Here is a 16,125-nt window from a genome sequence, read left to right as displayed (position 1 = left end):
CGCTCTATGTTTGCGTCTGTGTGTGTATGTGTGCGTCCATTCCGTTCACCCTGCTCACAAAATTTGTGACATCTCTTCAGAACAACATCGCTGTCAGCCATTTTGGCGTCGCCATATCATAGATAAATTTGTCAATTAAGATTGATGATCTTGATCATCCGAATGAATTGTAATCATGTCTTCGTACATTATCGTTGGTACAAAAATCCAGAATCATTGATACAGCTCTTTTATTTGATCTGATTTCTATCGTACTGAAGTGACACCCAGACGTGATAAATATGGAGTATTCTGTACAAACAGCTTTATTTTTACTGTTATTGGTCGTGTGAGCATCCATGAACATATTGTGGCTAACTCCATGGTAACACTCACAATGAGAAAAACAATATCTGGGTAAAATATCTAACAGCAGATCAAGTCATAACTCCTTGTAAAATAATATCCAGAGGCGTATTTACAATTTGCTTGGAAGGCACTGCTATTTCCTTTGTAGTCATAAGCTTGTAGCTATAAATAGTTCATCGTTTTATTGACGAGGCACTGTTGCTGAAAATAGACCAAACATGAATATGACATTTCTTGTTCTAGTAATTTAATGTTAAAAGCAAAGTGTAAATCTTCACACAGTCCTATTAATGTTTCCTGCAAACTAGACACAGACGCCCCGAGCATGCTAAAACAGCAACATCGCCTCTCGGTGTCTTGGATATAGCACATGATTATTAGGCTACTTGGAAGTCCTGCAACTGTACTCCAATGTCGGACAGGTGTCCCCCATTTTGTCGCCTTGGGGGAGACGGCTAAAGAAAGCATCAGGTGAGGCGTGGTGTTTGTATGTCTTGTCTTGGGGTCTCTCCTTCTAAATGTGACTCACATTCAAGGCTCCTTTTCTAACCCCATGCTTATGATATCTCGTTGGTGGGACGTAATTTTGTACAAGTATACATTGTTATTGGACTAAAGTACAATTTACAGGTATATTTACTTGAGTATTCATTTTTGGGATGATTTTTGATTTTTGCTCCCTAGTTTTGAAATATCTGTACATTTTACCTCCATTTATTTCTCACCTCAGCAGAACGCAACAGATACATACATACATAAATGTAGCTCTGCCGGTGCATCTGCTTACTTCGACATTTCCTCACAGCTGCAGAGAGGTTAATACTTTTGATATGTTGAAGTGGTCATAGGTAGGGATGTCCACATGATTTTCGGTGGCAATTGGCCATCGTTTCTGGACGTTATGAGCCATGAAGGTACAATGATTTCCAATGGAGAGTTTCTAATCGGTCCCTTCAATGAGTCCAAGCAAAACATGGAAAGCGTTGAGGGGGCGTGGCCATAGTCCTCATTAAAAGTAGGCGTTTTCCAAGTCGTCACTAATTTCCTAATTTTTCCAAAAAAATGATTGGATTAAAAAAGAAAATGATAACTAAATTCAGTTTCCTAATCAACAAACATATAAATTGAGTTTGTTCGTGGAGAATTGGACATCTCGGCTGGATTAATCCTCTAAATCTCCTTCTCTTGCGCGCTCTCACTCTCACTGTCTCTCTCTCTCTCTCTCTCGCCCCCCCCCCTTCTCTCGGTCTCGCTCTCTCTCCCCCCTCTGGTGTCTCTCGACCACACAGTGTGGGCTGCAGCCCTTTGACGCACCAAGCTCACTCATTTGGATTGAGGTGTTGCGCTCAGCTCTCTGGCGGACTTGTGTCCTCCTTCACGTTACCGACACCACTACCGGTACCTGTGACTCATTGACACGCGTCCAGAAGCAGCACGTCCACATCACCTTTCCTAAGCCTTTTTGGAGAGGAAGTGGGCTAAAGGCTTCAGTTGTTCTTCGCTGGACGTTGTTGAGAATTAATCACCACAAGAAAGCCTTACCTGGAGTATGTGCGTGTGAGGGAGTGTGCGTGCGTGTGTGCGTGTGCAGGGGTGCGCTTAAAGTGTGAGTGTGAGAGGCTGCTGTGGATCAGGACAAGAAGGATCGAGGTGCCAGGGGGATTTGGCCGCTGCATGCCGCGGACATGTGGAAGTTTGTGCCGCTGTAGCGCTGCCAGAGAGTCGCTCCACCGCCTCTCCGAGCTTCCTTCTGGGGGACCCCACTCCTGGTTCTTAATTCATCGCACCCCTCATTAAGGAGATCCCAATGTAAATTTAGGACGTGAAATTTTAGAGACGACGAGGAGGACGGTACCCCGCTGAGTTTGCTGAACACTTTACCGGATCTTTTTCATTCTCTCGCTATTTTGTCGGTCACTTTCCACTTGCCGCAATGCTGGGAGCCCCGAACCCGTCGGGCCTGGGCCGAGCTCCGTGTTCCGCTCTGGGGCTGCTGGTGGTCGTCTTGGCCGTCGCTCTGTCCGGCCGGGGCGCAGTCGGACAACCGTGCCCGACTCAGTGCTCCTGCACCGGGACCACAGTGGACTGTCACGGCCAAGGGCTCCGCAGCGTGCCCAGGAATATACCCCGCAACACTGAGAGACTGTAAGTGCCTACTTTGACTTCACGTCTTTACTCATTACATATTTTGATTTGATATGATATCGCAATGTTGACTTGAAATGAAATGATTCATTTCACGTTTTAAACCCCCAAGTCATGGTGTAATGGAAGGAATGTGAATTATTAAAAACAAAAAGTCTTAATAAACTCCCTTTACCCAAAGAAAAATGTTACCACCCAATATGCAGCAAGTGGAATCTCATTCTAAGATAAATCATCCCGTAAGTAATTTCAATCGACATGTGAAAACGCCCACTAAAGTATGATTTTACCGTGGGGACCGACAAGAGACAAGCGAAGGGCCATGCAATCGTGATGTGGTCGTGTTTGGTGGTTTCGCACTGTTGCATTAGCGCTTCACCCGAGACCGCATCGGTTTTGTCTGCAGACCAGTGAGTTAATCAAAAACGGATTTGGAAGCCAAGTGGGCTTCGAGTTAAACAGGCTGTATTCTATTAGGCAAAGATCAAATTAAAATGGGCCCTGCCTGCAGTGCAGCGTCAACAGCCGCAGCTCGACCTCCATCTCTCCCGGTCGAGTCGACGCTTAAATTACATTTCGACATGGGCCACCGTGCAAGTTTCAATTCGAGAAAATAAGTATTCGTCAGGCTGCATTTTTATTCTCACCGTTTTCTCTTTCAGGGATCTGAACGCTAACAACCTGACTAAAATCAACAAGGCCGATTTTGCTGGACTGAGAAATCTGCGCGTGTTGTAAGTTGCTTTTTTGCTTTTTGTGAGTTTTCCTTCTGTAACTCCTCGTCCTTTTGCACGTGCACTTCCTTCTCTTGTTGCGCACTCCCACGACGCGCAATGCGCCAGACTCGGCGAGTGCGCGCGTCTCGTAGCTGCAAGTGAGTCGTGCATGTGCATCTTAGCCTTGGCACCTGTTAATTTGCCAGTGTAAGTGTCGTTGGGGGGCGGGGGGGGCGTCTTATTTTAAACGTTGGGGGCCCAGGGGCCCATGCGCTTCAGTGATTAACACGCTGGCGAGGAAATGATGGATGGTGAGGAGAAAAGAAGGTTGTCATTACGCGCAACCACGAATGAGGGAATGGATGAAGGGAGGGTGAAAGGGAGAGTCAAGTAAGAACAGGTTGCTTATAGAAGTGTGCGTGTGCGCGCGCGCGCGTGTGTGTATGTGACTCAACATCCAAAAGTAAATGGCAGCGGATAGACATTCTTAGAATTCCTCAGGAGATTATGTCCTTATTGAGTGAGTATTTGTGTGTGTGCTTGTGTGTTCTTATAATGCTTGTTTCCGGTGTTCCGGTCATCAGCCTGCGTGTGTGTGCACCTTGTGTTTATCATGTGATTGCATCAAAATGTGTTCTTGCACACGGGGGCTTGGTCAGCATTCCGTTGTAAGTGAATGAGTAGTCACAGCTAGAAGGTTGGACATGGACTAAATTGCATGATAGATGAGTCTGCGTTCAGTTTTAAAGTAAATTCTAGGTGGCTATCGACCGCTTGCTGATTGCCTTTTCTCCCTCTCTCTCCGATGCTGTTTCAACAATCTATCACCTTTCATCTCCATCAATCTCTCTCTTTTCCACTCCCACTTCAAGCCCTTCCACTTTCATCTCAGAGAAAATCTCTTGTGACTTCTTGTCAAACTCCTTTTTTCGAACTCCATTAAGACACACTTTCCTCACTCATTTGTGGACACACTAACTCACTATTTTTTGCTTGTCCCTCCAGGCAGCTTATGGAGAACAAAATCACCACAATTGAGCGAGGAGCTTTTCAGGACCTGAAGGAGCTGGAGAGACTGTGAGTGACCTTTATTTTTTATTTTTTTTTGTTTTGTGTTTACATGTGTGTCAAAACAGTAAAACAGCTGCCAAATTCGCCACTGTACACTTCAATAAACAGGTACAACTCAGGCAGTGAGCTTGGAACCGCATCTTTTTCTGTAGCCCGCTAAAACAAATAATTTGCCTCTACTTCATGTTTCTTGCCAACAATCTGCCATTATACACGTGGAAATAGCGTGGTTTTTTTATATGGTTTCACAGTCATAACGTCCCTCTGAAGGAAACCATGACTACAATGTGGCCTGTGGCAAAAAAAGATTTTGGCACCCCTGCACGAAAGATGCCTCCTCTTACCGATTAATGAGGGCGAACACACAAGTCTGTTGACTAACAAACAAATGGCGATGAAAGCAAAACATTTCACTAATTCACTCCGATCACACATACCCGTCAAATATATGACTCTAACTGGGCCATGCCTCAAGTCTGAGAGGACAATTTGGAGATGAAGATACGGAGCTAAGTAAGCAGCAGTGAGAGGTTGGCGCATTCGCTGGCATTTAGCATCCAACCTTCAGGCAGTTATGGCATAATTAAGCCCTGGTAGTTTGAAAGCGGCTCAGCGAGTCTGGCATAAAGACAACAGCAAGAAGGAAGGGGGGATGTGGACCCCTGACTGGTGAAACGTCCATTGTGTGGACTGTCAACCTTGCTTGATGTTTGAGCAACTGGTATATCTAAATGTGTGTGCGTGTGCCTATGTGTTGTCTGACCAACAAGCAAGGACACAATGGAATGCAGTTGACTGTTACAGAGTCAGACGTCCGGTGGTTTGGAGGCTAGCTTTAAAGTGTTGAAAAATGCGGCGTATGCGTCGACAAAGCCGCAGACAAGTACACAGTAAGTTTCGTAGAGTACATTTTCCTCAAATCGAGGAGAATTATACTCTGAGAGACTATTTTTAGTCCGTTCTAAACAGTAAAATTTACACTGGGAAGAGACTAAAATATTCTCAACTTTTTTTGTGTGTACCCCGATATCGCTTTAAGCACATCTGGAATGAAGTAGAACAGCGATTGTTAGCCAGACTCTCTCTCATGTCCAACAACAAAAACTGATTTCTGACCTCTGAAATGACGTGCTCCAACGTTTTATAGATAGTCTGTCCAGACGATTGGGAGCTGTCAATGGGGTCAAAACTCCCAATTCCATTTCCTTTCTTGTAGACGTAATGATCAGGTGTCCTTTTCCACAAACAGTGGACAACACAGGCTGACTTCAAAATTCTCCAGTAGGCGTCATATTGTGGTTACCGTGCCTTTCTCTGTCGTGTAATTGCTCCTTGTCGACGCAGACCAAAAGAAAAATGACGTGCTTGGGTTCGTCTATCTAGCAAAGTTTGTTTCACAGAATTGCTGCCTGTGGCTGGAGACAAAGAGGGAAATAGTTAACTATGTTGAAGCTTTGCCCGTAGCCTTTGACAGCGATGGTGTCTTGTGCAATGGAATAAAAAAAATGCTGTTAAAATACAATTGAATAAAAATAAGTCAAAGCTAGACTGATCTTTTTTAGGGTCTGAAGTCGATAGTGGTCAAATCCAGAATATATTGTGCCTCTAAATAGGAGTTTGCAGTCCATCTTGTTGTCCTAGACAAGGCCTGGTGTATGCAAAAGGTTAGTCGACTTTAATCGATTATGTCCAGGGTTCGACTGACCTTCTACACCGACGTCAACGCTCAAAACAGACAACGGAACAAAGAACGTTGCAATTCCGTGCCGTCTAACAGGAGGCGCTTGTTTGTTTTATCCGAAGGCGACAAACACCTTTGATGGCTGCTAACTTTCTGACACAACATGGTTCTTTCTTTAGTCCCCCGTAAGGGTCTTCAACTGTGATTCACCATCTCGGGCGTTGCATGTTCACAAACACAAAGATGGAGCCAGTCATCAGCGCCCCCCTGCAGCTGCCGGACAATGGCACATCTTCCAAGTCTGGAGTCGAGGGCTGATTTCAAAGGCCTTCATCCTCCAGGAGGCTGCAGGGAGCCTGCTGGGCACCACTGCCCGTAGGAGAGGGTCCTAAGCTGGGGTGATGGATCCACAGTGACTGCCCCCCACCGGGTTGGAAAACGGTTCCTCCCCCTCTCTCGTCTTTTTTTTTTTTTTTTTTTTGTGACAGGCCCTGCAGGGCTCAGCCCGGGTGGGGTCAGGTGTGGGGCAGTAGCTGGAGGCTGTGGAGGTGGGGTGTAAGGAGGTGTGGTGGAGATAGGCATGTCACAACCTACACATGCACATACACTAACACCCTCGCAGGTTCGGATACATTCATGCATGTGCATTCTCTTTCGGAAGGCTGCACTGTCACTATCACTTCTATTCTTCCCCCTCCAAAACACATAGAACACACACGCTGTCACGCACACACACTCACATGCACACACTTTTGTTCTCCATTTTCTTGTGATATTTCTCAATACCCGCCCATCTCTCACTCTCTATTTTCATTGTCCTGTGCATATTGGAATGTCACACATTCCTCCCCGTGGGGAGAAAAGGAAGACGACTATTTGATCCTCTTATCATGATCTAACATTTGAATAGTATATGGCGGCCATCCAAAACCTGTGAACAGTCAGAGAATAACTAAGAAACTGTAATTATGGGATTTTGGAGCACATCAGAGATAAAGAATAGGCTCATTAGCCAGTAATTGCGTGATCACATGTCAGAGATCAAAGTGACAGCGGTGAGTACCGTAATTGCTGAAGAATTATTACACGGCTTGAGATGCGTCTATCAACAGAGATTACACCGGAGATTGAATGCCAGTGATTGTGTTGTAAATCTTTGACATGCTAAATAGCACGGAATCATTTGTGTGTCCTAGATGGAATTATTTCGGAATAATATCCTGTACTTAAAGTATCCGCTGGAGCTTTGAGTGATAGCATTGTTGCGGCTGATCATCTCTGAACAAAGTCTATGGCAGTGTGTGTGGTTTGTTTATTGAGCAGCAGAGCCTGAAATTACTTGCGCCGCGTGCTCCTTTCACAAACGGCATTGGAGACAGATTTCCCTATTGTGCGCACTGCAGCAGCCAAGTTTTTGTATTTGTGGCTAAACACTTGTTTGCTCAATTCAGAGTAAGACCTAATGAATTTGAATGAAGCTTGCTGGTTAAGGAATTTACAGCCTGGATGAAGAGTCTGAATGCATAGATTTTGTCTGTCATTCTTTTTTTTTTTTTTTTAGATCAGATAGGATTGACAGAATCATTGAAGGATCTTTTGCAGTAAAAACCGCAAACGTTAAGAGTGACACACACGCGCTCAGCATTCAGGGGCCACAACATTAGGTACACTGAGAAAAAAATATTAGTGTATGTCAATGTGTAATTTTATGAGATAACATTTTGCGTATCATGTGACATAAATTGCATTCACGGTGAAAATATATAATTTTTTATTCAACAAGTTCTTATTTGACACGCGCCATTAGAGTGCCAAATGAATAAATTTGAGCTTTATTTAACTTTATTCTTGCTATGTTCATTCTGTTTCTCTTCTTGACCACACTATGATGTATTTTATTTTATTTTTGTGGAAACGCATGTTCGTCAGTACTCCTGCAGTTGTGCCTGAAATTGTGGCCTCAGCGAAAGAATTCAGAGAAAAGTTTAGTCAAGGGCTTAGGTAATTACTTGCTTTTGTGTATTTTTGATTGACTGTGTTAGTTGGTACAAATTTTCAAATGTGTTTACAACATTACGAGTGTTGGCGGTGTAATAATTGCTTTCCGGGGTGATTTGTTATTTTCCTCGCCAGACACAAACTGCGACTCACTTCATATCAGCGAGGCTCTGAGGTGTGAAAACTGAGTGAGCGTGTGTGTGCGGGTGTGCGCGTGTGTGTGTGTGTGAGTTTAATATGTTTTTGAAAGCTCGACCGCACAAAATGCCACACGCTGTTGGCAGAAATGCGTATGTGCGAGCTTGTGGGTATTTACTGTGTAGTTTGTGTCGCTCTAGCATCTGTTTATGACTGCAGGGATTATCGCCATGCTGCAGTGAGGCATTCGCTCGTTGCAGAGACGCTCACACCTCCGACTTCTATGTCTTCATCCACTTTGGGACACACTTTGCCTAATTGTATACGGCATATCTGCATAGAGACATATACATATGTATATACGTACATTTAGGCACTCACACGCATACACACAAAAGAGTCCCATTGGAATGGATTCAATGCCTTGAGAATTGTTAAAATAATACCTCTCGGATTGTGTCAAAATTGAGCAATACAGTGGTGCCTTGATTAACAATGCAAGGATTTTTTTTTTTGTCTTCTGTTGTGGGACAAAACTCAAGTTATGAGTGATCTTCATTTCTGTAATGCCCTCGCATCTGGGCTTGGAGAGCCAGAGCTGCTTTCATATATTTTTCAATGGGACAAACAGCCAAACAACAAAATACAAAATGAGAACATGTTCAAGAATCTACTGTAGGCCATCAGTTCTCCTCTAGATGGTCTCATGCAGATTAACTGAATTCAGCCCCTGACGTCACCAATTAAGCCACACCCCTTTATGCCATGTATCCAGCACACAAATACTGTATTGATAGACTCTAGAACAGGTGTGGGCAAACTACGGGCCGGGGGCCATATGCGGCCCATTAAACGTTTTAATCCGGCCCGCTGAACTTGAAAAAAATTAAAGGAACTTAATACAGTGGTTTTTCATAGACAAATGTGTTTTTTTTTCTCCAATGAGGTGAGGTTACCAAAACATTCCATCCATCTGGTCCTGGTCCGGCCCCTCTGTCAAATTTTAGAACCCATTGTGGCCCACCAATCAAAAAGTTAGCCCACCCCTGCTCTAGAAACACACTTGATATGACTATTACTTTACTTTTTTTTTTTTTTCATAATATTTTATTGTGTTTTCATTGTGTCTTTTTTAAAATGGTTAACATTGGAGGACATTATTGGCATTTAGATTCATTTTGATGAGGGTAACTGATTTTAGTGGCTGAATTGAGTTACAAGAAAATGAAACTTGGAAGTCAAGGCACGCCTGTGCTAGTTTTGTAAAAGCATCATTTCTGGCACAGTCCTCGTATTGGGACATATACAAGTGCGAGTGTACCTAATGTTTTGGTCACTGAGTGCATGTGATTATTCAAAGTCAAATATGTATCAATGCAACCGATTGGTTTGAATCTTCATTATCTGATGGTTAGTTAGTCTGACAGCATCGCATCTATTTTAGGAGGATGAGCTCATAGCCTTTCTCCTTCACATCTCCATCAGAAGCCGCAGCAGCAGCCTCATATGCTTCCTCAAGGGAGGTGTAGCGCATTGAACGGGCACTCCTGGCTCGGCGAGACCTGTCGGGTTTGCAGGGGCCTCTGTGCAGGACGTGGTGCTCTTAGCCTCTTTGCCTCCAGAGCAGCTGTTAAGGGAAGAGGGGTGAATAATTTAGAAACATCACTTCTGCTGCATGTTAAATATTTATAATAGGCCTCTGATGTAACTGTGGAGGTGAAGCTGTGTACATGCATGTGAAGATGAAAAAGAGGCCTGAACAACGACGGTCAATAATAAAAAGATGATGAATGACATCAAACACTTTGGTAACTCTTCCATATAAAACTTAAATTTCAATGTTTGTTAATTGTATTAATTTACTACAAACAGTTTGATTATGATGGGTTACAAACTTGAATTATTCTGTGCCTTTTTTTTTTAAATAAAGCCAAGTAATGTTTCCCATTAAATCATTACTGTGCCAAAGCTAAGTTATACTTACCCCTTGGAATCAGTGTGTTTTTAAAAATGAATATAAAGTGAAATATAGAAAGAAGTGAAAACATGCTATTGTCAACACCCCCAAGATAACTATTTATTGCTCATAACTTTAAAAGAGATGAGCGAAAAAGAGGAGCGCGACAGATCCAAAAGTGAAGTGTCTCCTTCCATAATAACACTGGCAAATTCAGTTATATTGCGCCTGTTTCTTTTTAATCTAATCGGCCCAGGCCCTTCAGAATGCTGACTGATGTAACTCAAAGTATACTAACAATGGGACTCTATGTTTAACTAATAACATTCCAAATTCATCCTCGCATGAACCCGACCCCTGGCTCTTGATATCATCATCAATTCTTTTGTACTCTGATTGGTTGTTCAAAACACGCCAATTTTGACCAGCCAAACACATCGATAGCAATCTGCGCATGTAAATACATTCTCTAATCAAAATCTCTAAGGAGTATCATTTGTTTCATTTTTCTGTTGCTTAATTTGTATGCTGTTATATTGCATTTTTGCCTAATATTGATGGTGTCTCTAATTGCAATGTGATAGTGGTCGTATTAAAGGGGTGGATTAAGCCAGGTGGTCCCCGCTGAAGGCCCAGGTACCAAACACACGACTCACAATTTGCTTGAGGTCACGTTTTGATGTTGATCCCCAATTTCTTTTCCTTCTCTTAATTGCCTTCTAGTCATGGCTGCCACGGCATCTGTTGCTTGGGCTCGTCAATGTGTGCGTGTGTGTCGAGGTTAAACAGTTTCAGCAGCCTTTCACTCACTGTGTCACTCAGTTGCCTCACTCTCCCCTGACTCACATCAAGGCACATCCGCCCGCAGACATCAGCAGACAAACCTCTTCACTCCACTCAAGCAGGGTTAAATGATCGCACCCACATTATTAAACTCACCCGAGTTCTCTCAACGCTTCTATTTGTACGCGTATGTGTGCATGTGTGTGCGTGATGACGGGCTGTTGTGAGCTCTTCCCCTGTGAGGGCCTTGTTTACTCAGTGGGGTCCCTTTCACACATTCGGTAGCCCGGCCAGACCGCCTGTTTGTTTTTCCCACATCGTCTTCTACTCTCTCCTTTTGTGGCTAAAAGAAAATCTCCCCCCTTCCCTGCATTGGAACTCTTGTCTTTCTCCCCATGCCTTGCCTGCCTTCCACCTTCTCCACTTCACTATTTGCCCGGCAGCCATGTTGCCATCAAGAGGAACCTGGAGTCTGTTCTTTTGTCAGTAGGCACCAAATAGTATTAGCTGCACTCACACAATTTAATGGAAACGAGTACAGGAGCTGCATCAATGATTCTCCTTCACTCACTCGAGCGCCTCCCAACAAAACACATTCACACGCACTCACACACAAAGTAAAGTGCCAATCTTGCCCGTTTGTATGCTAGCAGGCCACTTTTTGGGTTAGTCTTACTGGACACCGGTGAGGGGGTTATGATTCATCTGTTTGCTACTCAGCCTCCGTCATGATTCATGGAGTATAACAAAATATGCAGAATGGGCCAAAGGGTTTATTCTGGGGCAGTGGTTGGGTTATGGGGTGTGGCGTGGGTCCACTGCGATTTCGACGGTAAAATGCAAAACTGTCCTCTTATTTTTGTCATCCAGATTCATGATTTGCCATTTTTATGGTAAACAGTTGTGGAGTTTTATAAGCTGCAATAATGTAGCTTTGGCTGTCACCGTAAGCGTGCTCATTTTTTGACTGTTGTTTATGGTTGTCTTCTTAGTGCAAGCTAATGAATGCTAGTGGGTTTCTTCATCCATGACAACGTAACCTATTTCCTTATTTACTTATAATGATCGACATTGAACATTAAACAGACTACTTTTGGAAAAAAAAAGGGGGGGCTTCCTAATAGGTTATTTTTGTCTTTTTCAGGCGCCTGAATCGGAATAATCTGGCTGTTTTTCCTGAGCTGCTCTTCCTGGGCACGACGAAGCTTCACCGACTGTAAGTGCTGTTTTCCATTGTCCTTTCTCACCTTTCACGAAGATGCTGTGCGTTGTTGTATTGAAAGCCTGACGTCATTCAGATGACAAATGGCTTGGTGACATTATGATGACATCATTTTGGACAGAATATGACAGAAATCCACACTTGTCACAAAAAGGTTACATTAAGAATCCTTTTTTTGTTCCTTGGGGCACAATCTACGCAACAATGTCATTGATTGGACTGGAACTGTTTGTGCAACTCTTTCCAGGGCGTCATCTAGAATATTTATCTTTTGGGTATTCCAACACAAATCTGTCCCGATCTTTATTTAACTAATGGCTATAAATGTATATTGAGGCCACTTTGGCCTTTTATAAATCAATTCTAATCAGTGTAGCTGGCTGTTGATGTGTTGAAAATATCGCCATGCAATCCCTTGATAAACTCTATGGACAAAAGTCGGCACCTCCTAATCATTCCATTAATCAATCATGATTTGGACTGAACTTAGTTGACCTCTCAGTCTTGATTATTCATCTCTTCTCATCAAGACATTGAGGAAACAGCTTTTTCTTTTCCTATACTGCACTTAGCAAGGACGATGAAGGCATTTGATGAGTTTGGACTGGAAGAATTTGTGGACGTTGACCTTAACCCAATCAAAAATCTTTGCGATATACTGGAACAAACACTGTGAGCCACCAGGACCTCTTTCAGGTTCAGTATCAGTGATGATTCCCCCAAGCGCTCTCTGGCCAACCTTTTCCCATAAGCTTAGAAGCTATTATTGTGGCAATGGAAAAAACAAGTCCATTCCATCCATCCATCGCTTTTCTATACCGCTTAGCCTGTTCCGTGTTGCGGGTGCGCTAGAGGCTATCCTAGATAACTTTGGGTGAAAGGCAGGCAACAATCTGGAGCAGGTGCCCTGTTTCTCGAGGGCCGGTGAACTGCCTGTTTTCCCATTTGCAGGTGTGTTGCAGCAGGGAGAAATGGAAAACAAACAGGATACCGGCCCTCGAGGAACAGGATTGAAGACCCCTGCTTGGGAGCGATCACATTGGCACTGAGTGGGAACTGAACCCACATTTGCTGCACAGAAATCAGACGAGGACCACTGCACCATTATGTGTTAAACTAATTTTTGTCTCGAGTTAAATTGAAGTTACGTTATCGTAAAACGGAGTATGGTAACAACAACAACAACAAAAATGATGCAATATCTGAAGCTTTCTCTATATTATGTATGACAATTTGAAATCTTAGATTTTAGCCAGAATCATGGTAGGTGATGCTCAAGATTTGCTTTTGCGGGCCATATAAAATGATGTGGCAACCCTTTCCGAAGGGCACAGTCCCAATTCTTTTGTCCATTTAGTGTATTTTGCATCAAAGCAAGCCACTGGAAAACCTAAACGATGGCGCAACAATGATGCGGTGGAACACGGACGCAGCAGAAGGACACGTGTGATTTTCAATGGCTCACTCCAGTGAGGCCAGTTCAGTAGCTAATGGAGATTAGCACCCCGACAGCTGTTGTTCACTGGGTGCGGATGCATGCACGCGCATGTGTGTGTGTGTGTGTGTGTGTGTGTGTGTGTGCGCTCATGATGAATCAAGTTTCTCCTCTAAAGTTACATTTGGCCTTTCATGGCTAGTAAATCGTTTTAGTCACAGAAAAGCAACAGTTGCTTTCAAAGGCGTTCGCCGCTGATTGTTCCAGCACCTTCCAGCTCTGTGCTCTGTCGTCGTGCTTAGCGTAGAACGATCTGTACATCTCAGACTGTGGGAACGATCTCCTCGTCATGGTTGTTTGTGGTTGGTGGAAAAATGATGGTGTGGTATATCCTGAAGATATATATTTATACATAGTGTAAATGCAGCTGAATATATTTATCTGAAACAATATTGACACGCTCAGATGATTCACATTGTGTGAACGTTGTTTATGTTCTGCGGCTGCTCCCGGCGGTTGGCTGTGCTCAACCTGCCTTGTCTGAGGTTGTGTGTCTGCCCGTGCATCGCTGTGTGTGTGTGTGTGGGTGTGTGTGTGTGTGTGTTGCTCAAGGCCAAGACTTGGCATTTTGCTTAGCGTGTGGGCCAAATGTAAAAATACATCCCAGCTATACTTCTCTCCACTCAGCTGTCACAGACCACCGGCCTCTGAGTGCGCGAACATACGTTTGTGTAGCGCTGGTTGTGTGCGTCTGAGCCCCTGCTGATGGCAGATCTTCCGTAAACAAGTCCTCATCCCTATTAACACCATTCACTGGGTGGCGGTGTTGGCTGTGATACATAAATTAGATTATGAAAATACACAGAAAGAGACAACAAACGTGCTCGTGGACAACGACAAAAGTTGTTGCCAAGCCGGCGCCTCGGCGGCCACAAAGCTACAAGCGCATTTGTCAGACGTATGGACGTCATCTTGTGCGCATTTCAACCACAAAGCTGAAGTCAATATTAATTCTTTTGTGTGTGCCTTTACCCCATGCTGTGTCTTATTATATTTTTAGAAAACATAACATGAGAATCTCGATGTGGAAGTGGAATCGTGTTAAGTTTTCTATTGAGGTCAGATGGTATGTGCGAAGTCTTAGCTCCTTCCAGCAGTGCTGCTATATATATGAACACTTACTCAACCTGCTATTATGAACATTTTTGTTTTCACTCTGTTAGAGCTTAAAATTGTGCGTGTGTGTTATGCTTTTTAACCTTTGCTTAGCTATGTCCTCAGTTTTCCTGTAAATGATATTGTTTTTCTTCTTTTTCTCACTATATTCACACAGTATTTACTGTACGGAGACTATGACATACTACAGAATAAAGTTCTCAATCTAGTCTGCTACATACCAAGGGACACTTGATTGGCCCTTAAAAAAATAGGTTTGCATGTAAAAGTGAGATCAGCTGTCTACGTCAGAGCAGGGAGGCAAGCATTGTAGCTTTACTTAGTTTGTCAGTTCTGTTGTCCGAAACGGCGACTGATTGCCACTAAAATTCAAATGCACATTCCCTATGAAAATATAAACGCATTCTGCATAATATTTTGTGGCAAGCGTGTGCTCATATGAACAAAAATTATCCTCTCCACTGAATAAAAAAAACGTTCCGGTCATTTCTTATACTGGCTGAAGCGAACAAGCGCATGAATGCGCACACGAACCCCAGTGGCAACCGGTTGTGGTTTTCAAACATTTTGCTACGCTAAAGTATTGTTAAGTCTCAGGAGGCAGCCAGCAGCCATACTGCTCACTACCATAAGGCTTCTTTGAACTACTTAGTTTTGTATTAATTTCTTTAAAACTAATTGATAAAATTGAAAATGCAAGCTAATGTCATTTTGCTGATTAAAAAAAAAACAAACAAAAAAAAAAAAAACCTAAATTAAGCTTGTTCTTGAAAAATGGACCTTACCAGCTGAATCATCACTTTAAAAACTCAAATTAAATTTCCTCTATTTATCAAATTAATTTACTTCAGCTCACCACTTGAAATATAAAAAGGAAAAAAACAATCCTGAATCGTCTTCTGCTGCATGTGGTGACATGCTTGACGACTGTTCACGCTCTGAAAATATCTGCAACTTTAACAAAATTACGAAAGTTATGCTGACATTCCAACGTAAGTACGGCATTGTATTTATGAAGGAGAAAGCACTTTTTGACCAATCCAACAGGAAGTGAACAGTTTGCAAACATAAATCGTCACAATTGGGCCTAAACCCTGAACAGCTTGTTCACCGACACATTTACAAAATCATACTCAGTTGTGTAATTTCACAATTTCAGGCACTCCAAATGTTTGTCTACAAGCAATTAAAATGTCAGTTTTCCCTTTTTAAAACACCTGCGTCTTCGACACACACATTTACCCAATACCGCGGGGCACAGACTGCATTAAGTTACACACATCTGGAGACGCCATGTGGCGGGCAGCACCCTAGTAACCATGTCTCTCTGTATTTGCCATGGCGCACACACACACACATGCACACGCACACACACACCCTGTCCCCGTATTCTATTGTGGAGTGCTGAGAACCACAGCTGTGACTGTTTGCTCCGAGCGAGAGCCGAGAGACAGA

The 16,125-nt window shown here is 43.3% G+C and overlaps 1 protein-coding gene across 9 annotated transcripts in view; it reads left to right on the top strand.

The window, feature by feature from the left end:
• The first annotated feature begins 1,658 nt into the window (after window positions 1-1,658).
• The window catches only part of slit2 (slit homolog 2 (Drosophila)), an 82,603-nt gene continuing 68,136 nt past the window's right edge, over window positions 1,659-16,125 (top strand). For 7 of the 9 annotated variants that reach the window (XM_088301923.1, XM_088301915.1, XM_088301922.1 and 4 more), the window contains exons 1-4: window positions 1,660-2,493; window positions 3,156-3,227; window positions 4,215-4,286; window positions 11,982-12,053. In XM_088301923.1, the coding sequence (XP_088158049.1) occupies window positions 2,282-2,493; window positions 3,156-3,227; window positions 4,215-4,286; window positions 11,982-12,053 (428 nt within the window). In that variant the 5' untranslated portion in view covers window positions 1,660-2,281. Of the gene's footprint in view, window positions 2,494-3,155; window positions 3,228-4,214; window positions 4,287-11,981; window positions 12,054-16,125 lie in introns of all 9 variants that reach the window. The other 2 variants (XM_088301917.1, XM_088301914.1) reach the window with 1 other exon arrangement.

The sequence above is a fragment of the Idiotropiscis lumnitzeri genome, chromosome 8 (genome assembly GCF_059441095.1).
Source record: "Idiotropiscis lumnitzeri isolate Australia: NSW breed Sydney's pygmy pipehorse chromosome 8, RoL_Ilum_1.0, whole genome shotgun sequence".
NCBI classification, from domain to species: domain Eukaryota; kingdom Metazoa; phylum Chordata; class Actinopteri; order Syngnathiformes; family Syngnathidae; genus Idiotropiscis; species Idiotropiscis lumnitzeri.
The sequence above is the reverse complement of the archived record's forward strand: the minus strand, read 5'-3'. Positions and strand labels throughout refer to the sequence as shown.